General features: G+C 54.8%; 1 protein-coding gene across 3 annotated transcripts in view; it reads left to right on the top strand.

Annotated features, from left to right (window-relative positions):
• CUX2 (cut like homeobox 2) overlaps window positions 1–25,827 on the top strand; it is a 61,431-nt gene extending 35,604 nt beyond the window's left edge. For 2 of the 3 annotated variants that reach the window (XM_054288587.1, XM_054288586.1), the window contains exons 2-19: window positions 8,850–8,928; window positions 13,717–13,857; window positions 13,972–14,086; window positions 14,944–15,020; window positions 15,103–15,169; window positions 15,882–15,930; window positions 16,634–16,738; window positions 17,258–17,449; window positions 17,587–17,645; window positions 17,743–17,990; window positions 18,174–18,809; window positions 19,723–19,824; window positions 20,432–21,207; window positions 21,657–21,816; window positions 22,251–22,520; window positions 22,753–22,941; window positions 23,053–23,326; window positions 23,731–25,827. In XM_054288587.1, the coding sequence (XP_054144562.1) occupies window positions 8,850–8,928; window positions 13,717–13,857; window positions 13,972–14,086; window positions 14,944–15,020; window positions 15,103–15,169; window positions 15,882–15,930; window positions 16,634–16,738; window positions 17,258–17,449; window positions 17,587–17,645; window positions 17,743–17,990; window positions 18,174–18,809; window positions 19,723–19,824; window positions 20,432–21,207; window positions 21,657–21,816; window positions 22,251–22,520; window positions 22,753–22,941; window positions 23,053–23,326; window positions 23,731–24,388 (4,197 nt within the window). In that variant the 3' untranslated portion in view covers window positions 24,389–25,827. Of the gene's footprint in view, window positions 1–8,849; window positions 8,929–13,716; window positions 13,858–13,971; window positions 14,087–14,943; window positions 15,021–15,102; window positions 15,170–15,881; window positions 15,931–16,633; window positions 16,739–17,254; window positions 17,450–17,586; window positions 17,646–17,742; window positions 17,991–18,173; window positions 18,810–19,722; window positions 19,825–20,431; window positions 21,208–21,656; window positions 21,817–22,250; window positions 22,521–22,752; window positions 22,942–23,052; window positions 23,327–23,730 lie in introns of all 3 variants that reach the window. The other variant, XM_054288588.1, reaches the window with a different exon arrangement.
• Window positions 25,828–26,182: the final 355 nt, after the last annotated feature.

Raw genomic sequence — 26,182 nt, 5'->3', positions numbered from 1 at the left:
TATTTATATTGTCCAATAAAAGGCAGTAACTTGCAATCTCGCACAAATTCATCGGAGACCGGGAGCTTCGTTGTCTGAATTTTCCACCCGGCAGTGACCCCTGGTAATTGGCTCCATACATCTTTGGCATCAGGGATTTACATAGAGGGAAGGGGGTGATGGATGGCCAGAGGGGGCTGCTGTCCCACTGTGCCCAGTGTCCTGGCCCACATCCCATCATGGCACAGCCAGGTGGCTTTTGGTGATGCCAGAGAGGAAAGAGCCAAATCCCTTGTGATTCAGGCAGCTTAAATCCCCACCTTGCTGGGGTGCAGGGCTGGTTTCATGGGAGTTTTGAGGTTTTGCTGGGAGGTGGAAATGGAGCAAACTGCAAGTCCTGCAGGTCAGGACCAGCTGCTGATAAAGAGGGAGGCGGCTCCTTGCATCACAAACCAAATTTGCCCCAAAAATGCCCGTTTTGGGAGCAGGATGGGATTGAATCACCAGCAGCCAGAGCCTGGGGCACAGCTGAGCCTCAGGCAGGCACCTCCTGACCTCGGCCAGCAGCACCTCAGCCCCCAATTTATCAAAAAGCAATTAATGGACACCCCCCCGCCCAGGTTTTTATGGTGTCTGTCTCTTTCCCCCCAACTGCAGGGCAGTAATTAGAGTCTGTCTAATGAGGTTTCCATAGCGGGAATACGTCCTCTTGCCGTATCTCCCCACCAGACAAAGCTTTTGCCACAGTTTATGGTGCCAACCTAAATTTTTTCCAGCTGTTTTCACCCTGGTACAAGCTGGACAAGGACCAGGACATCCCCTGGGCTGTGGAATTTACCAGGCAGCACCCAAGAGATCTCTCCCCACCGCATCCGCCCCGTCATTTTTTTAATTCGATTTTATTTTTTTTCCCCCTACATTCCACCAAAATTAAAAAGCCATCTATATCTTAAAAACCTTATTTATGAACACTTAAGCGTAAGTAAGTCATCTTTGGACGGCTTCCCTCCCTGCTGATGGATGGAATCTGGCACCGAGGTGGACCGGGAGGGAAATCTGGCAATACAATATGCTGTGCTTGACTATTTTGACACTCGGAGTGCGATGTTTTTTTTACAGTTACTGATGAGCTTATGGCACTGCTCCTTTTGGAGAAGCGAGGAGGAGGCTGGGGCTGAGAATATTGATTAGCAAGCTCCTGATTATCTCAACAGCCCTCTCGGCTTGCCTTTTCTTTTTGCGGGGAATACAGAATTCCTTCAATTATTCATGTGAACCCCGTTGTCGATACCGCCAGCGCGACACCGAGCAAAACTGGTCCGGGGGAATTGTATTCCTCAAATTCAGACTCCAGCCCTCCTAAACCCCCTTTATTTTATTTTTCCCCTATTTTTCTTGTTGTTTTTGTCCACCTTTTGTTTTGGTTTTGTTCCAGAAGGAGCTTCATGGTGCTGGCAGGGTGGTGGGAGGAAAGCACAGAGTCTCATAAACATTTAATTGAACTCAGTTGGGAATTTAGGAAAAAGTGCACCTCAGGTTCAGGAGATCTGCTGTTTGGGAATTAACTCGGCAGGACAGCGGATTTTCCTCCCCAGCAATGAGATTTTTGGGAGCTGTAGATGTGAGTGACTAACAAAAGGGAAGTTAACTGGCCACAAAGGCAAATTTTTAGCCCCTAACCTTGAGGTTTGGGGATTTCTGGCTCTTGCCACCTCTGGTAGCTCTGTTGGGTGGGCAGAGCTGTAGGAAAGGGGCTCCTTGAGGGGGGTGCAGCATCCTGCTGGATGCAGTATCCACCTGGAAGCATCCCAGCAGCGCGGGAGGGAATTTTGGGTTTCGAGGCGTTTATAAAAAGCAAACGTTGAGCGCCTGGCGCGGAGCTGCTGGCACCCAGCTCGCAGCCCAGATGGGGGGAGATGGGTTGTTTGTTAGAAAAAAAAAATGAATTAAAAAAAGATGAGAAAGGCTGGGGGGGGAGGGAAAAAAAAAAGAGCAACTCTAAAATAGCTTTTCTTGGAGGCTGTGTGGGGAGGGGTGTTTCTACCAGCCTGGCTGGGTGGGAGGGAAAACTGGCAGCATTGTGGGGAATGCTCAGAGGGGAGCTGGGCAACAGGATCAGGACCTGCCCTCGCCACCCACGGCCCTGGGCATGATCCCAGGCCTTTCCCAGCCTGTTGGCTCTTGGGGGGTTGAAATGGGGAGAGCCCTGGGAAGGACAGAGTGGACAGAGCTTCCAGGCAGGGCAAGGAGCCACCAGTGCTGGGAGGTGCCAGAAGGGGCCAAGATGTGTCTGGGAGGTGCCAGGGTGTGGCCAGGAGGTTCCAAGTGTGGCTTGAAGATGCCAGGTGTGGTTTGGAGATGCCAGGTGTGGTTTGGAGATGCCATGACGTTTTCAGGAGTCGCCAAAGCGTGACCAGGAAGCGCAGTGAGATGCCGTGCCTGGGAAATGCCTCGATGTAACTGGGAAATGCTGTGGAGGGGCTGTGGCACATCCAGGATCCCAGGATGAGCTTGCAGTGGGGGATCTGAGGAGGAACCAAGCCACTGGGGTGGGACAACGTGGTCCCAGCCCACCATGCTGCCAGGGGAGGCTTCTCCATCCTGAGCCAGGTGCTCCACACCGACATGAGCCTTGGCTTTGGCCCTTGATGCATGGCACTTCAGGACACCTCTTTTCTCCCTGGCAATTCAGTGTTTTCTTCAGGGGCTGCCTCCCGTGCTCCTCTAATGTGCTTGGATGGAAACCCCTGGAGAGCTGCTGGTGTTCCGAGCTCGCCAGCAGCGACACATTAGGATCTGTCATCTGCTGAGCATTACCTGGTTTTAAATCTGTCTCTTCGGAGCCACGGAGCTGCATAGGAAAATATTAAAGTAAACAATAAGTGGATTTACACAAATGTGGCTGATTTCCATATTTTTCATCACTTCATTTTATTACTGGGTTTACTGATATGCTCATTTATTTATAGAGCAATCCAGTATTGATTCATTCCGATGCACTGTGCATAAACACATAAAAAGAGAGTGATAACAATAGGAATACATTTTCAGTCTCTTAAATACTGCATTTTTTCCAATAGTCTTCATTAGATCCGCTCCGGGGACGTGAGCAATGTCCTTCGGGAAGCCCAGCCGGCCCCTCCGCCCAAGTGGCTCCGGATTTATGGGGGTGTCAGGGAGCGCAGGATGCAATTCCCAGCCCAGCAGCAGCTGCAAACCCAGCTCTGCCACCTTCCTTCCTCCCACCAGGGGGTTTTTCCACAGGAGGTTTTGGGGGGTTTTAGCCCAAAAAAAAAAGTGGATTCTGCTGCCTTCATGTTGGGTTTCTGGGCTGCTTTGGTGCCAGGCGGTGCAGGGTGGATACAAGTGAGGTGCTGCTGCTCCTGGAGCCAGGGTTAAGGGGGATCAGGACTCTGTTCTTCCCCTTTTTCCCCTTTCTCCCCTCTTTTCCCTTCCCTCTTTTCCCTTCCCTCTTTTCCCTTCCCCTTTGCCGCTTCCTTTTCCCCTATCATTTTTCCCCTTCCCTTTAATCCTTCTCTATTTTCCTCTTCTTCTCAAATATTTTTCCTTTTTCCTCCTTTTCATCTTTTTCTTATTTTCTCTCTTTTCTCTCTTTATGCTTTTTCCTCTTTTCTGTTTCTTCTTTTTCTTTTTCTCCCTCTTTTCCCCTCTTTGTTCCTTGTTTCTTCTCTTTTCCATTTTTCCGCTTTTACCTTTTTTCTCTTTTCCCCCTTTTTTCCCTTTCCCTCCTTCTTTTTTCCTTTTTCCCCCTTCCCCCTCTTTTTTTCCTTTTTTCGTGTCTTTTTTCCTATTTTTCAAATTTTTGAAAACCTGCAGCACTCCCATCCCATATATTTCCCCCTCAAACCCCACTTTTCCTCTCTCCCCATGAATATTAGGCAGGAAGAGCTGAGTGCATCACCCCGTAAACTCAGGGTGATGGATGGCAAACATTCCTCCCCTGCTCCTTCCTCTAAATTGGAAGGAAAAAAGTGGAAAAAAAATCATTTTTAAATATTAACCTGGATGGGCTTGTTAGGCCCTTTCTCTCTCCTATTCCTGAATACATCTCCTAAATATTTAGGCGCTTACACAAGGAAGGAGTAGCAGGACTAGAAGAAATTGTAACCACAGAGGATAAACCCAGCTTTTATTTTTTCCCCCCTCTTCAACTAAAGGGCAGCTCCTTTCTCTCCCCAAAAGCAGTTTAATGGCAACAGCTTGAGAGGGACAAAGTTTGAATATCCTTGTGCCGGAGAAAAGAGCAGAGCGAAAGCCCTGCTAATTACAAAAGTTGCTTTATGAAAGATAATTCAAAGCAATAATTTAGCAAACATAATCAAGTAGCGCAGATGGGGATTTTGATGAATAGTTTGCAACATGCAATTAGCAGCTCTTGCAGTTACATATCATTAACCCTCAGAGCACAAAAATTATTTTCTCATTATTAGATGAAAAGGTAAAATTAAGCTGACTAGACAGTAAAGGAACAAACTACAATTAATTACCTTCATTTATTACAGTCATTATTTTAAACTTATTTTTTTTTACTCTGATAGATAGATGAAAACATCTAAATTAAAAGTTTTGTTCTGCTAAGTGGGAGGTGAAACTTTGCAATCCTTGGGGTGCGGGGCCAGCCTGGTTGCATCCCAAATCTGGGGATCAATGGGAACCCCCTCATCACCCCCTTAATCCATGCCAAGGATGCAGAGCCTGAGCATCCCTGCCTGTATCCCACACCAACCTGGCCCACTGCTGTCAGCCTCACAATTTTCCCTATTTTTGCAAGAAAATATTTTTTCACAAGCGTAAATTTCCAGGAAAATATTTTTCATGCAAAATAATTATGGGGGGATTGCAAGAAATCCTTGCTGGGAATTAACCTGCCCAGGTGGCACCTTCTCCTGGTGGTGGTCAGAAATCAGCCCTGTTCCTCGTTGGGTTGGGTGCTGAAAACTTTGATTTTGAGATTTGTGGTGGTGGCAGATGGTTCAGAGCTGCCAACTGTCAGCAAATGCACTAAAAAAATAAATTCAGGGAAAAAGAATTGGGAGAACAAAAAAAAAGAAGGAAAGAACCAGCTCGAATAGTCAGTGAAAAAACATGGATTAAGTTATGGTGGGGAGGGTGGATAAGCTGGAAATATTTTCCCTGTTGCTGGTGTGGGTGCTCAGCCCAAGAAATTCTGTGGTGCACAGGAAGGAAAGAGCTTGGGCACCTTCTCCCAGAGGCAGCAGGGTCAGGATGATGTGGGAAAAAAGAGAGGAAAAATAACCTAATGAACTGAGTATTCTCCGTCTCTGCTCTCGAGAACTTTGCCAAAACATCACTGAACTTGTCAGGCAATATTACAACAAAATTAAGAACCAGCAGCAATTTTCTCTCATTCGGGATCCCGCGCTTTAGAAAGTAAATTATTAATGCATTTTTTTTCCTCCGTTAAGCAGTTATTTGCAGCAGTCTTGGTGTATTTCTCATTAGAAGTAACATCATCTAAAGAACTTTTATTGATTCTTCTTTTTCCTCCCCCCTTTTCTTTTTTTAATCTCCGAATCATGGACGTGAACAACATATTTCTGTGATGTTCCCTTTAACTAGAATTCTCAGGCTTTATTTTTATATTATTGATCTTTTTGACATGAATTGCTTTTTGGCCTTGTGAAAATCTTGGGAGCTGCTCCTGCCTTTGGGGGAATGGTGGGAGTGGGGGGATGCTGTGGGATCTGGGTGGGTGTGATGGGTTTGGGTGGGTGTGCAGTGGGTTTACAGGGGTGTGATGGGTCTGTGAGTGTTTGATGGGTCTGTGGATGTGTGTGAGGGGTTTGTGTGTGTCTGTGATGGATCTGTGGGGGCGTGGGATGAATCTGTGGGTGCACAATGGCTCTGTGCACAATTTTGGTGGATTTAAGGGGTTGTTTGGACGCAGAGGCACCGAAGGACCCCAACACGTGTCTGGTTCCTCGTGGTGGTCCAGCCCCATCACCCAGGACAGCGCCTCCTTCCCAACCTCCCCCTCCTTGCCACCTTCTCTCTCTCTCCCCAACTTCTTTACACATCAGCAAAAAAAAAAACACCCAAGAAAAAAACAGCGAAGCCTTGAATTAATTTCTTTTTCATCACTTTTCTTCAACATTTGGGGTCTCTGCTGCTGCTTTCTCCCCCGACAGCTGTTCCTCCACGCTGAAAAAGAGCTCATTTGTGGTTTACTGCCACCAGTATTTAGATGGAAATAACCCACTACTTATCCTGCACTTGATCTGGTGGATGCAAGAATAAACTCTCCGCAGATCCCGCGCCTCTGGAGCGGGGATGCTCAGACGCTCCGAGCGCCGGGGGAGTTTTACCATTTTTGTCACTCAATTATAATAATATTTCTGCTTCCAAATGTTTAAAAAGTTGGCTTCGGAAGGTATAATCATGGCACAGAGGCCAGCCTGACAATAGTAATTAATTAGGCTATTACGCATTCTGCAGTGATAATTGCTTTGCTGGAAAGTCACCAGCCATGAAAAGGACCCGGCGCGGAAATGTAATTTATCAGACGGCGGCGATCCCGTGCCGAGCCTCACCTTGAGCCCATGGGTGCTGTGCAGGGGGAAAAACGGGAATGAAGAATAGCTGGGTGTTTAATGCACAGGCAGAGCTCGCTCAGAGCGGGCACTGAGGGCTCTGCAGGTGGGCACTGGGTTTGTGTCACTCACGGGGAGAATGGGAGCGATGCCATCCTGACCTGAACCCAGCTCCCCCGCTTTTAGCCGTTTCCTCCTCTTTTCAGCATGTTTTCAGGTGTTGCTTTCTTGGATGCGGATGCAGGGTTTGGTTCTACCTCGAAAAAGTGAGAATTTAGGTGTTTTGTTATAAGATCTTGATTTTAGGGATGCTGTGAGCTTTTTCCAGGTGTTTATTCAGTGCTGTGTGAGGAATTACAGCAGTTTCAATGTTGGGTGAGCCATCCCTGTGTGGGACTCAGAGCTGCTCCAGCAAGAATCTCCCCCTGGCATTTGAGTAAATTATCCCCCATCTGGAAAAGATCACTGAAAATGTTAAATATCTTTTTTTCTGCTGACATTTCCTACAAGTTTAGTGGGACTGTGGAAGAGCGGAGTGGGTGTCTGGCTCACCACGTGCCAGTTGCTCACACTGGTGCTGCCCTGGCACTGACATGGGCTGGAATGTGCTGGAAGCCAGCTCAGGGGATGCTGCAGGCTCCTTCCCATCCCTCAACGGGGGTGCTCAGACCTCCACGGGGATTGCTGAGGAGAGGGAAGGGTTCCCCTTGGAAAATGCTTTGTCTCTGAGATGTGACTTGAGGGAGGAGATGCAGTGCAAACAGCTTGGTTTGGAGTTGGTTTGGTTTGGCATGGATTGGGGGTGCACAGGGACAGACGCGGGGTGATGGAGAGGGAATGGAGACCGTTTGGGCTGGATCTTTGCTTTGCATCCTTTGGCTGATACCAGCTCAGGGGAGATGCAGCTCTTCAGAGCAGCTGGGAGAGATCCAGGCATCCCCATGGCCCCTTTTATGTTCCTGCTCCACTCCTGTGCATTCCAAAGGGTTTGGGAATGGGGAGGTCACACAGGGCAGATGCCACATCCCTACAAATCCCCCACTGTCAGATTCATCAGGCATGGATCTGTCCTGCTCCAGCACACAGGCAGTGCTGGCTCCTGGCTGCCTCCTCCCTCCTTTTCCCTCTTCACTATTATTATTTTAAAGCACCCTGAAGCCAAGCATTTTTGCAGAACGCCGAAGAAAAGCCCCCAAATTCCTCCTCTGCTGGAGCCGCGGTGCTGAGAAAGTGGGTTTGTGTACGAGCTGCTATAAAAAGCCTGGCTTATACAATTTTAACAATAGAAAAATGATCTTTGTGCTCCAGTGCCTGCGAGCTCCGGAGGAGAAGGCGGCTTGCTCAGGTGGCTGCTGGATTACAAATGAGCCGTTTGCTTTGGGTTGCAATGACAAGCCGTGGCAATCCGGGCTGCAGGGGTGAGCCAGGAGCTCTGCTGGCACACAGGAGGGGGAAATGCTCCAGTGTGGGAGATGCCACCAGACTGAGGCCCAAAGTTCAGGCTTTGTTTCATAATTAGCCCATCGGTGGCTTAAGAGCAATTTAATTGATTATTTCCCTGTCATAACAGTGTGTCTGCTGGGTGGGCACCTCTTCCTCCGTCACTGGCTGGTGTGAGTGCCCAATTTGGCTCTTTCCAGCTGGGAATGGGTCATTTCCATCCCTGATGCTTGTGCCCTCGTGTCTCTCTGCTGCCCCATCCCATCCACTCCAGGTGGGGCTGGATGTGAGGGGTAACCAACAGGAACCTGGTGGGCAGCAGCCCCTGCCCCGAGGTGTCCTTGTGCCTTGAAAAATTAAAGGGAGTAAATGATTCATGCTCATAAATGTTGGATGGGAACACACAGCAGATTAACGTTGTTGGGTTATTGGGATGAGGCTGGCATGAGTGTCACCAGCACTGTGGTACCCCAACAGCCAAGGGGGACAGGGACAGGAGGATGTGTCCCATTCCCAATGTGAGCATCCCCTCCACCCCCAGCACCAGCCTGGCAGGGCTCTGGGCGAGGCCGCGCGCCGGATGCGGCCCGGCGGGCACAACAGCGGGCGCGCTTCTTTATTCCTTATTTAAGCGCCGACATTAAATTATAATTTTCATTTACTCAGAGCACATCAATGATTTAGGGCGACGTGACATGGCAGCAGCACGAGGAGTTTGGCCACAGGCAGCGACGGCTGCGCGGAGCACGGAGCCGCGCCGGGGGGACCCGTGTGGGGCTGTGGTGGTGCTGATCCCACCAGCTCGGCCAGTTCCTCCCTCCAAGCCCATCCCTGACCCCTTTTTCCCTCTCCCCGCAGGTGATTGCACTTAGTAAGAGCAGCAAGGAGGCTGAGACGGCTTTCCTGAGCGTTTACACGCAATTGCTCGGAGCTCCAGGTAAGCAGCGTGGTGGCGACCTGGCTGCCTAACGAGTCGCGTGCCGGTGCCCAGAGGAGCCAGCGAGGACCGTGGCACCATCCCTGGCACCATCCCTGGCACCATCCCTGGCGCGGCTGGCACCGTCCCCAGCACAGCTGGCACCGTCCCTGGCACGGCTGGCGTCGCCCACCGCGGCCGGCGCATGGTGCTCTGGAGATCCCAGCCGAAGAGAGGAGAGGAAGCAGCTTTTGCCATCGCTGTGTTTCAGCCCCTGAGCCAAATGCATCTTGACATTAGGAAAGGAATACATTTGCTCAGCCCGTGTAGTAACACTGCGGCTATTCCCACTTGTCTGTTTGACGGTAAGTTGAGCGAAACGGCCGAGCTCCGGCTCGCAGCACCGCCACGGGGACATCCTTCCTCTGTCACCCCGTCCTGGGAGGGGGAAACTGAGGCACGGGGCAGCCCTGAGGTTTGTGTTGGCAGAGCTGGTCCTAGGGATGGGTGAGAGGCTGGGAGCCCCCTCCTGCTGCTCCCCACTTTGGGGGATTTGGTGTGCGCCAGGCACGGAGCGTCCCCCGGCACGTCGGGGGCTGAGAGCTGCAAACGGCTGAAAACGCGCGGAAAGGCTCCTGCAGGGCCACTAATTCATTTTCCAGACATTTAGGAATAACAAAATGTTTTAATGATTTCTTAGGGGAATTAGGGAGACATATTTTTGTCCTCATTAAATTTTCTCCTGTGCTACGAGAACCAAATGTCAGCTCGGCTTGCAGAACCCAGTTATCTTCCCTCCCCACCTCCCCGCGCTCACCCGCCGGCTCCTCCCGCCTGCACATGGATGCACACACACATGCACGCCCCAAAACTCCTTCCCTGAGCTCTCTGCACTCCTCCTTCTCCTCTCTCTGCTCTCCACAGCATCTCTGGCTCCTCTCCTGCACCCCAAATCCTCCCTCCCGCGGTTCATCCCCGTCTGTTCCATGTCCGCATGTCTCTCGACAGGCAAACTCTTTGTGGAATACTTTCCAAGCGCCACATAAGTCCTGATTCGACATTTTTTGCTTTGAATGGCTGCTGTCAACACAAATCTCTGGCAGAGACTGTAACGGAGCCTGATTGCTCAGCAAGTATTTTGATAAGTGAGCTGGCTGTGTGTCTGTAATTACGGGAGAAAACCGTAAATCTTTTGGATATTGTTCACACAGATGTGGCGTGAAGGGAAGGGGGGGAAGCAGTAAAATGTGTTAAAAGCATAATTAATGTCATTGTTGTTGGGGATGATTTGATTTAAGGCTGACTTTGACTCGTGGAGGGATTCGTAGGGCGCTGCTGGATGTGTTGGAGCAGGTTGGGATGGGGTGGCAGAGGAGAGGTGACAGCACTATGGAGGTGCAGTAGGTGTCCCATGGGTGCACCACGGGTGACCTGTGCTCCTCCTGGAGCCAGGCGGCAGCAGCATGGAAGGTGGGCTGGGTAGCATGGCCCTGGCACCGGGATTAGCTGGTGATGCCCAGGGATACAGGTGCTCGTCTGCTCAGGAGAAGGTGAGGAGCGCTCAGAGCTGCCCCTGTCCCTGTTAGTGAGCAACCAAAGGAGAGCTGTGGAGAAGGGTCTGGAGGAGGAGTCATTTGAGGAGCAGCTGGGGGCACTTGGTTTGTTCAGTGTGGAGGAGACTGAGGGGAGCCTTCATCCCAACTCACAGCATCCTCAGGAGGGGCAGTGCAGGGACAGCTCCAATCTCAGTGAGCAGGGACAGGACCCAGGGAATGGCTGGAGCTGTGTCAGGGAGGTTTAGGTTGGATATCAGGGAAAAGTTCTCCCCCAGAGAGAATGTTCCCCAGGGAATGGGCACAGCCCTGAGGCTGCTAGAGCTCTGGGAACACTTGGACAACACTCTGAGGAACGCACAGGGTGGGATTGTTGGGGTGTCTGTGCAGGGCCAGGGCTTGGACTCCTGGATCCTTGTGGTCCCTTCCAGCTCAGGATATTTTGTGATTCTGTGATCCTGCTGCAGCACTGCCACTAAAGGATGGCCAATGACGCCGGCTAGTGGTGGCACTTATATTTGTATTTATTTATTTAATTAATATATATAAACTGCAAATATAATGGGTGAGGGTATGGAGGGATAGATCAGCGTGCCAGGGCAGGGACACACTGTTTCTCAGGCATGCTGATCTATCGCTTCATATCCTCACCCACTACATATGCAGTTTATATATATTAAATAAATAAATATATATTTATGGCCCCAGAGTGATGCCCTCAGGTCCTGTTTAGGCACACGTGTCCCTCGTGTCACCCATCTGTGCTGCTGGCCAGTGTCAGGTCTAACCTGTCCCAGTGGAAGATGTGATCCATGGAGGAAGGGATTACACCCCAATATCTCACAGGTGGTGGCAGAGCCAGCCCCACAGCCGAGGATGGCGTTTCCCAGTGGGTGGGCAGTGTGGCATTAGCTCAGTGCAGTTATTCCAGCCAGGAATTTGGCATCTGCGCTGCCCTGGCTGTTGTAAAGGTTTGTTCTTCCCTTCCCAAAGCGCTGCTCCCACCATTCCATCCCAGGCTGGCAGCTCCAAACAGGGAACAGCACACGGAGGGCTGCAGCTCATGGGAAGGAAAATGCTGACCCGAGGAAAATCCCTGGTGCTTTATCACTCAGACGCATTTTTCCCATATTATTTCTCATCTTGGAGGCAGGAGGAGCTGCTGGTGTGGATCAAACAGGGCCTGTCCCAGTGTTTATCTCCATGGAGGCAGCTCACAGGCTGGCACGGAGCCTCCTGCCAGCACCCCCAGGGCTGGGGGGGACAGGGGGGATCCCAGCAGCCCCCGGAGTGCAGGGTTTAATTATCCATATCCTTATCTCCCCTCATGTTGTTATGGAGTTATTAATGGCTGTGGGAGCATCCAGGCTGGCTGGGGCTGTGCTGCATCACTGCCACCCCACACCCCTGGGTGGGGAGCCAGCCTGGGGGATGCTGAGCTGAGTGAGACACACCAGAAGCTGAGGGATGCCGTGAGCATCCCCATGAGGGTCCCAGCTGGAGCCACGTCCCTGTTTCAGTGACAAAGCTGACAGCACTCAGCATCTGCCTCTGGATCCTCATGGCACAAACCTCTTATTCCATCCATTCATTTGTGATGTCCAGCAGAAAGAAGGGATAACATTCCCTGTGGAGGATGCTCTGGTCTGGCAGTCACTAATCCTGGGGGGATGCTGTGGGGTGTGATGGTGTGGGATGGCAGCAATGGGACAGACAGACCCACAAATCCCCTTTGGAGGAGCACAGCCTTGGCATTTCTTGTTTGCAAGGAGCATCCACGTTGGCATGGACCAAATCTTGCATCTTCTGGGCGGGTTCACCCCCAAAATCGTCTGGTGCTGTGTTTGACCCCCAAATCCCATGTTTGACCCCCTTCATCCCTCTTCCATCTCAGCCAGGGGCTTGCCAAGCAGCAGAACTGCTCTGTGTCCCGTTCTGAGTGGAGGCAGCCAGTTGTTGGAATTTTTTTCCACCACCCACTGTTATTATCTTTTACCCTTGGATGCCTGCCACGTGCCGTACGGTAGCATGCCCAACTCCACCCCACTTCCCTGTTTGCCTAACTTTTTGACCCTGGAGAATTCAAATCTATTTTCTCTCCTCTTCTTTTCCATGAAAAAAAAAAACCCAACAAAAAAAAAAATAATCCTCCAAACCTACATTAACCTGGCTCAATAGGAGGCATTTTCTTGAACTTATTAAAAAACCCAGACTTGTAAATTAATTTGTTCATGTTGTACAATGGCAGTGCAGATGGACTCATTAGCATGCACACAACAAATAATTATAGATGAATTTTTAGCTGGCCTGCTTAATGGGCTTGCTGGGTTAATTATGTCAATGTATAATTACATCAGCCCTGGGAGACATAATGGCACACCCCGCTGAGCAGACACCAGCTAATGATGGTGTAATGCTGACAGAGGGAAGACGGACGGCTCCGGATGCACCTGCTTACCTCGGCACAAACCTCCATTGTCTGTGCCCAAAGCAGCCCTGCAGGAGCCACCGTGCCCGGGGAGGTGATGTCCCCACGTCCCCAGCCCGTCCCTCCGTGTCGCGGGGCTGGCAGGGAAAGGCAGGGACGTTCCTGGAATGGCAGGATGTCCCCACGGCTGCTGGAAAAGAGGCACTTGGTGTGTCCCCACGGCTCCTGGAAAGGCAGGACCTGGCGTGTCGCCATGGCTCCTAGAAGGGCACGACTCGGGGGGTGTTCCCATGGCACCTGGAAGGGCAGGATGTCCCCATGGCTCCTGGAATAGAAGGATGTCCCCATGGCTGCTAGAAAGGCAGGATGTGATGTGTCCCCATGGCTCCTAGAAAGGCAGGACTTGGGAGGTGTCCCCATGGCTCCTGGAATGGCAGGATGTCCCCATGGATGCTGGAAAAATAGGACTTGGCTTGTCCCCATGGCACCTGGAATAGCAGAATTCAGAATGTCCCCATGGCTCCTAGAAAAGCAGGACTTGGTGTGTCCCCACAGTTCCTAGAAAGGCAGGACTAGGGGGGTGTCCCCATGGCACCTGGAATGGCAGGATGTCCGCATGGCTGCTAGAAAAGCAGGACCTGGCATGTCCCCATGGCTCCTGGAATGACAGAATTCAGGATGTCCCCACGCCTCCTAGAAACTCAGGACCTGGCGTGTCCCCATGGCTTTGGGCAAGGCAGGACGCTGGATGTCCCCACAGCACAGGGAGGTGGGAGAGGGCCTCTGGAGAGCCATCCCACTGCTCACCGCCTATGCCACCTCCCGCAGACCCCGCTCCTGTGCTGGAGGCTGCCCGGAGCCTGGAGGATCGGCTGCAGCAGCTGCAGCGCCTCGAGCCGGAGCCGCCGCCGCCCCTCAAGGATCTCAGCCGGCCCTGGAAGAAGCACCCGGAGCTCGGCAGCACCAAAGGTACTGGGACAGGGGCAGCCCCTGGGAGCATCCCTGGCATGCAGGGCCAGGATTGCCCCCTGGCCGCCGCTGTGTCCCCTCCGCAGCCGTGTGTGTGTGCCTGTGTCCCCGCAGAGCGCAGGGACGCGAGGTCGCCCGCAGCCGAGCCCCCGCTGCCCGGCCCCGACGGCAAAGCCAAAGCGCCCGGCGCAGAGACCCCCCTGCAGAGACATGAGGCAGACAAGCAAAAGTACGTGGGAGCCCAAATGGGGTGGGTTTGGGGCGCTGTGAGGACGCTTGGCTCTCTCCCTGCTCCTGCAGCGGGTTGTCCGTCCATCCATCCATCCATCCATCCATCCATCCATCCATCCATCCATCCATCCATCTTCTCCTTCCCTTTGCTGTCTGGTTGGGAGCGGTCACATCATGCTCAGAAATCTGACACCAGACTCTCCCAGTGTCTGTCTGTCTGTCCATCCCCATCCCGGGTGGTTTTGGGGAAGCAGCAGGCACAGGCACAGCGGGGACAGGTCCCTCCTGTTGTCCCCTTCCACGGAATCCCTGGCTCATGGCTTTGCTCGGACTGGTGGGCTCAATCCAGGTCGCTGTGTGAACCTCATTAGATGACCTTTTAATTCGGATGCTCTGGTGCCTTCATTGTTATTCCTTAACACGCTGCACCAGGGAAACAAATGAAGAATCTTTAAACCCTAAATTGCAGATCTCTGCGAGTAAGTTCCTGGCAAGTGCAGGCTATAAATAATGCAGAATAACTTTGCCCTGATTGCTTCCCTCTCCTCCAGTTAATTACAGGTGGGGGTGGGCTGCCATGCCCCCCTCAGAGGGGTTTCAGCCTCAGGGATCAGGGACCATTTTCAACCCAATGTGAATTTTTTTTACACTTGGGGCAATAAACATTAAACATGTTACTGAGGGGTAACACAGCTTGGACACATCCTGGTATCCACTGGTGGGAGTTTCCTGGCTTCAGTGAGTGATGGGGTAGAGGAGGGGACTCTGATGGGTCTCTGTGTGGTTTTGGGGGGCTGTGGGGTCGGTGGTCTCCCACTCCATCCCTGGTCCATCCCTGGTGCCCGTCTCTCGCAGGGGCCTGCAGGAAGCTCAGGTCACCTTGGCCGCTCGGCTGGGGGAGGCAGAGGAGAAGATCAAAGTGCTCCACGCAGGTAGTGGGGCCGGGACAGGGGCTGCTGACCACGCAGGGCCTGGCCCCCACCCCACAGCTCACCCTCCTCTTCCTCTTGCCAGCGCTGAAGGCCACGCAGACGGAGCTGCTGGAGCTGCGCTGTAAATACGACGAGGAAGCGGCGTCCAAGTAAGTTCCCAGCAGGGCTGGGTTGTGCTCAGAGCTGAGCTGAGCCACTTCTGGCAGCACTGGGACATCTCCGTGGTGCTGCTTGAGGAGCTGAGGTACTTCAAGCCCCTGCTGGAACATCCTGAGTTGTGGTGTCACCGAAATTGTGAGAGAAACATAAACTCTCCAACAACATCTTTTAAGTGTTGGAGAGCCAAGGTGTTGCTTTATTCTGGCCGGGATGTGCAACAGAAATTGTTTCATCCACTCATGCCCGGGTTACGAAGTGAAAATCATTCAATCACGCCTGGTTTTGTACCAGACCTTTATTTATTAGTACATAAAAGCCCCACAGAAATTCACATTCATTGATCTCAAATGACGCAATCCTTAGTATTCCATCTCCTATTGGTTATTAATTCCTTCACCTTCGATGTTAATTGGGTCCTCATCCTAGGGTTCTCTTATCGATCTTTTCCCAGACCAGGTGTCTCCGACCCACCAGGGGGGAAATGTTTGTTAATGTTCGCTTATCTCCTGTTATCTCCTGGCTACTCCCAGTTCTTCCCCGGGAGTCTTTTGAGGAGAAACTTCAGTTCTCCTCCCCCTGGGCAAAGGCAAACAAGCCCCTGATTAAAGCTGTAAAAAAATTTTGAAAGTTGTGTAATTTCCACCAGCTTTGGGCTGTGTCTGTGCCCCCACACCCTCTGACACCTCTTGTTTCCTGTCTCAGGGCAGATGAAGTGGCCATGATCATGACCAACCTTGAGAAAGCCAACCAGGTGAGCCAGGAGCTGACTGGGCAGGGGCTGGTGGGGTTGGCCCTGCAGAGCCCAGGGTGATGCATGCACCCCAGGCATCTGTGTGGCCTGGGTGTCTGTCCCCAAAACTGATAAGGGGTTGACAGGCACCAAGATTGGGAATTCCTACAAAGGAGGGCTCAGTTTCCTCCCCTTGGTGGGACCCCGTGCCCCATGTATGGGGTCAAGGGTGTGTTTGGGATTCTGCCAGGCTCCATTTGGCTGCTGGAGCTGGCACTTGTCACCTCCAGCCTCCCACGGGTGTTTTAGGACACAACCCCCACTGTTCCTGTGTTAGATTCCGTTGAAATCTCTCTTGGTCTTATCCACTCCTCTTAATTAGTGTTTTTTTTAATTCTGAAAATGTAGGTACAAATAAGTGCATGTGGATAATACAAGAGGTCTAAAGAACAATTTATGTAAATAAAACCTCCCTTTTGGGTGGGAAAAAATGATGTCCTGGAGATGGTCTGCAGCCAATGCTGAAGGATTGGGATCAGGAACTGTGCTAGGACATGGGGACCTTAAATACATGGGGGGAGCTTAATTATCTGGGCTGGGCTTAGGATGCTGGAGGTGGGAGTGGGATGCTCAGGAGAGGCAGAGACTGGGGCAGATCCTGGGCCCTGTGTGGGGTGGGATGAGCTGCAGTGCCTGGTGTGATTCCTGCTCTGTTCTCTTGCAGCGGGCGGAGGCGGCGCAGAGGGAAGTGGAGAGTTTGCGGGAGCAGCTGGCGGCCGTCAACAGCTCCCTGCGCCTGGCCTGCTGCTCCCCGACGGGCACCACGGGGGTGAGGGCATCCCTGGGGCCAGGAGCACCCCTCAGGAACAGCCCTTGGGGCCAGGAGCACCCCTTAGGGCCAGGGACAGCCCTGGGGCCTGCAGCATCCTTTGGGGCCTGCAGCATCCTTTGGGGCCGGCAGCATCTGTCACAGCCAGGAGCGTCCCACTGCATTTGGGAACACCCTGCTGATGCAGGGAGCACCTTTTTGTGTTTGGGAGCAAGCCCAAAATGCCTGAGGGGAGGAAACCCAAAATGCATGAGGAGTGTTTCCACCCTGAGGCAGTAGAACTGGCTGTGCCTGTCAGCCTCTCACAGAGACGGGGACACGCACCCCCACAGCACTGAAATGCACCTGGGAGACCTTTAAGGTCACAAGGAAGGTCTGTCCCTCCCCAGGGCTCTGTCACCAATGTCCCCAATGCACTCAGCTGAGCCCTGCTTCCTGCAGGGACATGTCCAACGGGGAGGGTGGCCCTTGTCCCCACCTTGGGCGGCCGGGAGCTGACAGTGTCCCCTCTCCCAGCAGGACAAAGTGAACTATTCCATGTGCTCAGGGTCGAGGTTGGAGGCAGCTCTGGCTGCCAAGGACCGGGAGATCCTGCGGCTCCTGAAGGACGTGCAGCACCTCCAGAGCTCTCTGCAGGAGCTGGAGGAGTCCTCTGCCACCCAGATCGCCGAGCTGGAGGGACAGCTGGCCGCCAAGAACGAGGCCATCGAGGTGCGCCTGCGGGGGCTTGGGGTGTGCCAGGGTGGGGGACACGGGTCCTGCCATGCCAGGGGTGGGGGACATGGGTCCAGCCGTGCCGTGTGGCCACCAGGAGCTGGCTGCAAGGAGTCCCCTCCTCTGCTCCACAGAAGCTGGAGGAGAAGCTGCAGGCACAGGCTGACTACGAGGAGATCAAAACCGAGCTGAGGTATGGCTTGACCGGCACCCATGGCTGCCTCCTCGCTGGTGTCCCAGCACCACAGCTGTGACGCAGCCACCATGTCACCCCCTTGTCTCCCTGCCAGCATCCTGAAGGCGATGAAGGTGGCCTCTGCTGGCTGCAGCCTGCCCCAGGCAAGTGGCGTGGCGCGTCCCGAGGCGCTGGCCGGGCTGAGCCAGCCCTGCCGACGGTGCCTCCGCCGCCTGTCCCCATCTCGCCCTGGCTCCTTGCAGAGCATCTCCAAGGCGGAGGAGGCCCTGCTGCTGGGGAAGGAGGCTTTCTACCCCTCCCAGAAGTACCTGCTGGAGAAGCCCAGTCTGCTGGCCAGCACTGGTAGGGACCTTAGATTCTGTGGCATCCTGCTGGGAATATCCGTGGGAATGTGGGTGGCCTGACTGTGGTGGGGTGGGATGTCGCCTGGGGAAACTGAGGCAGGAGCTGTTTGGCTGCAGGGCTGTGCCTGAGCCGTGGCCAGGGGGACTCTAGTGTGTCTCCCTCTCTCTCCTTCATCTCTAGAGGAGGATCACTCCGAAGACGAGTCAGGGAAGGATCCACTGGGCATGGAGCAGCCGTACCCATCTCCCCACCACGCCCCAGCTGATGACCCCGCGTCCCCCACTCCCCTCCCGCCGCTGCCTGGCCCCGGCGTGGCCCCTGACGGTCCCCGGACTTTCTCGCTGTCCCCCTTCCCGGGGGCTGAGCGGCTCTCAGGGGACCCCAAGGCCCCCCACCTCGCTGTGCCCAGCTACAAGAGCGAGAGCAGCAGTGGGGCGCCGCCCTTCCCCTCCTCCTTCTTCGGGTCCAAAAGCAGCACCGTGCACCCCGTCCCCGTGCCGGCCACCAGTGCCACCAGCCCTCCTGGCGAGCCCTCCGAGGGCAGCGCCGGCAGCTCCGGCGAGGAGGAGCAGCTGGACACGGCCGAAATCGCCTTCCAGGTGAAGGAGCAGCTGCTGAAGCACAACATTGGGCAGAGGGTCTTCGGGCACTACGTGCTGGGGCTGTCCCAGGGCTCCGTCAGCGAGATCCTGGCGCGGCCCAAGCCCTGGCACAAGCTGACGGTGAAGGGCAAGGAGCCGTTCATCAAGATGAAGCAGTTCCTGTCCGACGAGCAGAACGTGCTGGCCCTGAGGACTATCCAGGTGCGCCAGAGAGGTGAGTGGTTGGGGTGGCCCTGGACAACGGGTCCTGTCCCCCTCCCAGTGCACCCCAGTGCACCCCAGTTCACCCTGGGGTGCCCCATGCCGTGGCAGGCTTGCTCACCAGACCCTGATGTGCTGGGATGCTGTTCCCCAGGATTTTCCCTGCTGGGATGGAGCTGGCTGCTGGGTGGGATGAGCCCTGGCAAACGGCAGCAATTAACAGCAACCCATGGCTGTGGAACTGCATCCCCGGACGTGCTTTACTCATTTATTCTGACAAGTGCCATTTAATTATTCATTAGGCTGGTCTGTGCTGTATGAATCAATGTGCTGGGGAATATTTCATTAAAATAATGAAGTTTTAGTGCTGCGGAACCTTGGCGCGGCGTTGGCACTGTCATGGAATGGTGACTCCCGTCTCTGGGGACAGTGGCTGCTGGCCACATCTCAGCAGTGGCAGCGGGTCACTCGAGTCCCCGTGGTGGCACCAGGACTGGACAATGCACACCAGGAGTGGACAATGCACACCCATGGTCCATGCACCTGCTGGTTTAAGCCTGGAGGGCTCTGATTTATCCCCTGGATCTGATCCGTCATTAATACTTCTATTAACAGGCAGGAGGGCACAGTGCCAAGGATGGGGACATGGTCTCTGTGCCCATGTCTCTGCTCCTGGTGGGGAGAGGGTGCCCTTGGCTGGGATGAGCAAGGTGGTGGGAGATGCTGTGCCAGAGGCAGGAGCTGGCAGCCAGGGCTACCAGGGCTCCCTGTGCTCCGGTAGCGACTAATCGGGAGTGACATTTGTCTTCAAACCAGCATCCCTAAAAATAACCGAACATGAGGAGCAGTAAATACTTCCTGACATACAAGTGGAGCTTGTAAAACCAGCGCTGGTGACAAAGCTGTTATCCTGCCTCTTTGATCAGGTAGCATCACACCACGGATCAGGACACCGGAGACCGGCTCCGACGACGCCATCAAAAGCATCCTGGAGCAGGCAAAAAAGGAGATTGAGTCGCAGAAGGGAGGTAGGTGCTGCCATGGGGGTGGTCAAGTCCCTGCTCTGCCCTGTGGCAGCAGCACCCGTCCCAAAAATTGGCTTTTTGTGGGTGTTTCACCCATTGACATCCATGTAGAATTTTAGGGCATGTTGGAAGGAAATGCTGTGTGGGATGGAAGAGTCCCTGTGCAGCAGAGTTCAGTTCTGGGCTTTCAGAAACTTTGGATGCACTCTTTTTCCTCCCCCCTGCCCCAAACCAGATGATTAAATGAGTATTCAGGATCCATCTGGCACGAGGAACCATTAAAGCAGCTGCTCTCACAGTCAATTACAAGAAATGAAATACATTAAAACAGGTAGTCTGCTGAGAAAGCAGAATCCCGGAGAATTAAATTAGACGGCAACGGTGGAAAAAACAGGCAGGGAAAACAAACATGTTTGTCTATCGCATTGTTGGTAATAGGATTTATTTTGCAATCATCAAAAAAGAAGTTGGCTTTGAGCTGGGGCTGTTGACGCTTTTGCTTTGTGGATGCTGCTGGTCCAAACCAGATTGGGATAAACCGCAAGTTGTGGCCGCACAGTAAACGATGTCTGCTGCTCCTCGGGGCTGCCCTCACTGCTTTTCTCTACAGGGGAGCCCAAAACACCATCAGCATCACAGGCAGTGGCCAACGGGGCGGGCAGCAGCAGCTCGGAGGATGCCATCAAGAGCATCCTGGAGCAGGCGCGGCGGGAGATGCAGGCGCAGCAGCAGGCGCTGCTGGACATGGAGTCGGGGCCCGGCGGGCGTGGAGGGGACACGGCGCCCTCCGAGCGCTCCACGCTGGGCACCGTCAGCCAGAACATCACCCCCGCCCTGGTCAAGCAGGAGGAGGGCAGCGGGGCCAGCCCTGGCCCGCCGCAGACGCCCCTGGCCGTGCTCTCCCCCGCCGCCTTCGTCCAGAGCATCATCCGCAAGGTGAAGTCGGAGATCGGCGACGCCGGCTCCTACTTCGACCAGCACTGGGCGTCGGAGCGGAGCCTGCTCAGCCGGCCCTACACCTCCGTGTCGCCCTCGCTGTCCTCCTCCTCCTCCAGCTACTCCAGCATGGCCAACGGCCGGGGCTGGCCGCGGGGGGAGCCCGGTGAGGGCGGCACCAACGAGGACGAGCTGCAGCCGGCGGATGAGGAGCCCCAGCGGCTGTCGGAGATGAAGGCAGAGGGAGCTGGAGCGGAGCCGGCGGCCGGTGGGCGTCTGTCCTACTACCCCACGTACGTGCCACGGACCCTGAAGCCGACGGTGCCGCCGCTGACGCCGGAGCAGTATGAGATGTACATGTACAGGGAGGTGGATACGCTGGAGCTGACCCGGCAGGTCAAGGAGAAGTTGGCCAAGAACGGCATCTGCCAGAGGATCTTCGGAGAGAAGGTACCAGCCTGGAGAAGGGGGGGTCTGGTGTCCCCTCTGCTCTGTGACCCAGGACCTGGGGCTCATTGATAGCCTTCACCAGCTCCTTCCAGAGTCTTCCTTTTCCCTGGTCTGTTTCCCCTTGGAGGACTCTGAGTCCTCAGGATCTGACCCAAGCCCAGTCTCCCAGTGGCCACCATTAATTGGTTGGTGTCACTTCCCCCAAGAGTACACAGTCCCCTAAACAGAGCCCTTTGGGGACCAGCCTCCCATCCCACTGGGTATCCCGGGGGGCCCACCATCAGCACCCATGGCTGGGGACAGAGGGTCCAGACATGCTGTGGGGCAGCGAGTGGCAGCGGGTGGCATCCTGCCCCCCGTCCCCTGACAGGGGAGTGGAGGGCAGGTGGCTTCCCAGCACTGGGGGAGTGCAGCCCACCTTCAGTGGGTGACACCTGCGTGGTGCCCAGGTGCTGGGACTGTCCCAGGGCAGTGTGAGTGACATGCTGTCGCGGCCCAAACCATGGAGCAAGCTGACACAGAAGGGTCGGGAGCCCTTCATCCGCATGCAGCTCTGGCTGACAGACCAGCTGGGCCAGGGGATCAGCCAGCAGCCCACACCCTCCCAGGGTAAGTGACGTCACTGTCCCCATGTGCCATCAGTGTCCCCACCACTTCTGTGTCCATCCCCTGCATCCCAGGGAGTTTGTCCTGCTCCCACCCCAGCACTGGGAAGAGCTGTCCCTGCCAACTCCAATACTAGCACCCACATCCTGGGAAGTCCCTTCCATCCCCAGCCTCCTTCATTTAAAACAAAAATAAAAGGAAAGCCACATCGAAAACCTTGGGCTTCGTGCCTGACATAAAGCAATAACTGGATTTTTTGTGTTATATTGGTGGCATTTTCTCTCTTTAATTATTCCACCACCATCATCTCCCACTTTGGAGAAGCTTGGCTGGTATCCCTCTTCTCTAAAGAGCAAATCCACAGGTTTCCCCCAAATGCCCTTCCTGCTCCCTGCCCCGTCCCCTCCCGCTGACCCCTGTGCCCTGGTGTCACACAGCCAGCCCGGCAGAGCCCCAGCCGTCCCCCTCGCCGCCCCCCAGCCCCTCAGAGCACGAGAAGGGCTGCCAGGAGCCCCTCACCCTGGCCTTGGAGAGCAGCAAGGAGAACCAGCAGCCCGAGAGCCGCTCGACGCCTGCGCTGGGTGGGAAGATGTATCCCAACAACCAGGGCCCCATGGGCATCCAGGAGATCGTCGCCATGTCCCCCGAGCTGGACACCTACTCCATCACCAAGAAGGTCAAGGAGGTCCTGACAGACAACAATTTAGGTGCGGGCCCTCTCTCTGCCCAGGTTTTTGGGAGCTGCTGGTGAGACTGCATGGATCCAGCCCCCCAGTTCCTGTAGGTGCAACCCCCCCTTCCAGATGTTTCTCTGTGGGTGGTCATGGGAATTCCAGGAGGATGCTGGCTGGGAAATGGGGTGCACCTGCTCTGCAGGGGGACTGCAGCGCCCGTCCCGCTGCTCTACCCCGCTAACCACCTCTGCTTCTCCTCCGCCAGGCCAGCGGCTGTTTGGGGAGAGCATCCTGGGCCTGACGCAGGGCTCGGTGTCCGATCTCCTCTCCAGGCCCAAGCCGTGGCACAAGCTGAGCCTGAAGGGGAGGGAGCCCTTCGTGCGCATGCAGCTCTGGCTCAACGACCCCCACAACGTGGAGAAGCTGCGCGACATGAAGAAGCTGGAGAAGAAGGGTGAGGGACGGGGTGACATGGCCCCGCTGTGTTAGGTGACACATCCCACTGGCTGAGGGGGGGTCCTGGGCTGGGGGGCGAGTGGTGCCAGCTGGGTGTCCTCTCCTGCAGCCTACCTGAAGCGCCGGTACGGGCTGATGAGCGCTGGCTCGGACAGCGAGTCCCCCAGCGCGCGCTCCGAGTGCGCCAGCCCCAGCGCGCCGCCACAGGACCTCAGCCTGCTCCAGATCAAGAAGCCGCGGGTGGTGCTGGCACCGGAGGAGAAGGAAGCCCTAAAGAAAGCCTACCAGCTGGAGCCATATCCCTCCCAGCAGACCATCGAGCTGCTCTCCTTCCAGCTCAACCTCAAGACCAACACCGTCATCAACTGGTTCCACAACTACAGGTATGGGCACTCCCAGGCTTTGGGGGTGCTGTGACACAGAGGGGGTGTCTCTGTTCCCCTTCCAGCCTTCCATGTCACTCTTCCCTAGATGAGAGGTGCAGACTCACTGGAGGTCTCCAGGTTGGTAGGTGGTGTTGGCTACTTTGACCAAGTCATGTTGAGCATCTAAAGTGGTTTCCATGCTCACATTCACCTGCTCACCCCAGAGCGGGATCTCTGTGAAGGGGGAGAGCCTTATGGAGGCTGCTGGAGCACGGGATCCATCCCCACAGCAGCCCAGCCCCGGGGAGCAGCACAGGTTTCATCCTTAGGTGACATTGCAGTGGACAGTTCATCCACTGGCTGGAGATGTGGCATGGGGCAGTGGGTGGTTGTTGCCACCCCTCCGTGGTTGTGTCCCGCAGGTCACGGATGCGCCGAGAGATGCTGGTGGAGGGCGCGCAGGACAACGACACGGACCCGGAGCAGAGTGGCGGGACCGCCATCCCCGGGCGCCGGGCCCCCCACAGCCCCGACTCGGACCCCGAGGACCACAAACCCGTGTTGGTGGGGGGCGAGCCCCCCTGTGCGGCTGCGCCCGTGAAGGTGAAGGAGGAGCAGGGCGATCCGGGCGGCTGGAGCCGCCGGCGGGACTCACGCAGCCCGGCCGGCGCGGCCGAAGGGACCGGACCTCCCCACGAGGAGCGGGGGGCGGCCCCCCACGCCGCCGCCCCCAGCCTCCCGCGGCGGGGAGGCCGCGCCGGTGCCACCGCTGGGGGACCCCAACCGCCGCCACCGCCACCACACCCCGACAGCTCCCAGTCCTCGGCGGGCTCGTCCCGCTGCAGCTTGGTGGTGTCCCCAACGTCACCCTCGGCAGCTTCCTCGCCCGGCCTCACCGGCTCAGCCTCTCCAGGACCGTCCTCTGCCGGGCCGGTGTCGCCGGCGCTGCCACCGGCTGCCGGCCCCCGGCTCAGCACCAGCGTGCAGCGGCGCCACGAGAAGATGGCCAACCTCAACAACATCATCCACCGCCTGGAGCGGGCTGCCAACCGCGAGGAGGCCCTCGAGTGGGAGTTCTGAGCCCCCTGACACCCCAAATATATATACACACCCCACACATATATATATATTTTGATAAATGCAGTGTGCACCGAGAGGTGACGAGTGGCCGGCGCCACGGAAGAGAAGCGCCCGTGAAAAAGAGGGGACCCCTCTCTGTGAATCCGCCCCACCCCTCTGGCTTTGTTTTAAATGTGAAAAACTGGGAACAATTTTAGAAAAGAAAAACAAAAAAACAAAAAATATTTATAGACCTCTTTTAGATATTTTAATAAAAGGATACTTTGGAATTTATTAACAGCTTAAGCTGCTTTGATATTAAAGATAGCTATAAAATCAAGATGATGTAGCAGTCGTGTCATTAAATGTACACTGAAGTCTTGTAGTTTGCCACTGGATGAGATTAAAAACAAGTAAACAAAAAAAAAAAAAAGAAAACCAACCCACAGAAAGACTTTTTGAGCAAAGCCATCAAGAAGCACTATGAGACTGACCAAATTTAAGAAACTTTTGCAGTTTCCACCCCTGTCTGTAAGACACTGCATCGCTTCTGCCCCAGCCAGAGACTGCGTCCTAGTCCCTGAAGACTCTAAAGCCCCCGACGCCATCAAGTATGTATTTAGTTCTGGTGGTTTATGTTTTTGGAAGCCTTTGTAACACAGAATGTCCCGTGCGGTTGTATATGTTGTAGAAATGTCTGCAATAGCCTTCTGGAACAAGATGTAGCATGGTCCCAACGCCGTCCCTCGCGCTTCCTCCAGCTGGTGGCCGGTGGCAGCTCCCATCTGCCATCTGCAGCTTGTGCCAGCTCCCAAAGGAGGAGAGAAAATGAGGCAAAAGCAAAGAAAGCAGCCCGAGTGAGCTTGGGATGGGAAAATGTCCCTGGGTGTGGTGCTTGAGGATGGTACCTGCTCACTGGGGATGGATATCCATGGCATCCCGATTCCCCATCCACTGACGAAAGAGAAAGATGCAGCCTCTGAGCTTTGGCTCTAGGGCAGCAGTGCTTGAGGTGAGCACCCAAAAATCGTGAGCCACCCACTCACAGGCTGAGCCCTCCTCAGGGCTGCTCCAGCATCACAGCCCAGCACATTTTTAGGGAGAGCACCTGGGCAGGAAGAGCATCCCCTTCCCACAGCCATGTCCCAGGTGGTGGGTGTCAGTGATGCCAGGATGAGCTCTGGGATGTCACAGCAGGCTCCTGCCTAAACTGGGCAAGCTCAACCCTGAGCTGGGCAAAGCACCACCGAGCTTTGGCTTTCCAGGGCTGATCCTGTGCAGACGCAGAAGTTCAGTGGTGGCACCATCTCGGCATGCTCCCTGTCACCTCCCTGACCCCACCACCTCCAGCCAGCCTCTGCTAACCAAATGCCTTTAAACAATGTAGAGAGTCCCACCCTGGCCTGCTCTGCCCTGTCCCCTGCCCACACAGCATCAACCATCACCCACCAAGTGGGTGCTTGGCTGGCTCCCAGGTTCCCATTGACAGATTTTCCACTGCAGATGTTTTTATCAGAATAAAGGGTATTTTTGTACTCGGGTGGTAGTGGAGCAATGCTGGGTGGGGGCACAGCTCTCCTTGCCTGCCTCTCCTGCCCTGACAAACCCCAGGGCTGCTCTGCCACCGTGCTGCGGCAGGTGGAGGTGTGAGCACTGCCTGCCTTCTCCTTTGAGTGCTAGAGGGAGCTTCAGTGGAATGGGATTTGAGGAAGCACTTGGGACAGTCCTGAGCACGGCAATCCTGATGTATGAAAGCCAGCGGGACACACCGGTCACGTTTTTGTTAGGCTCATGTTCTGTACTTCAAAAGTTTCT

The sequence above is a fragment of the Melozone crissalis genome, unplaced genomic scaffold, assembly GCF_028551555.1.
Source record: "Melozone crissalis strain CALT ecotype California unplaced genomic scaffold, PUWL_Pcris_2 ptg000063l_1, whole genome shotgun sequence".
Taxonomy (NCBI): domain Eukaryota; kingdom Metazoa; phylum Chordata; class Aves; order Passeriformes; family Passerellidae; genus Melozone; species Melozone crissalis.
This window is presented reverse-complemented; position numbering and strand designations above follow the sequence as displayed.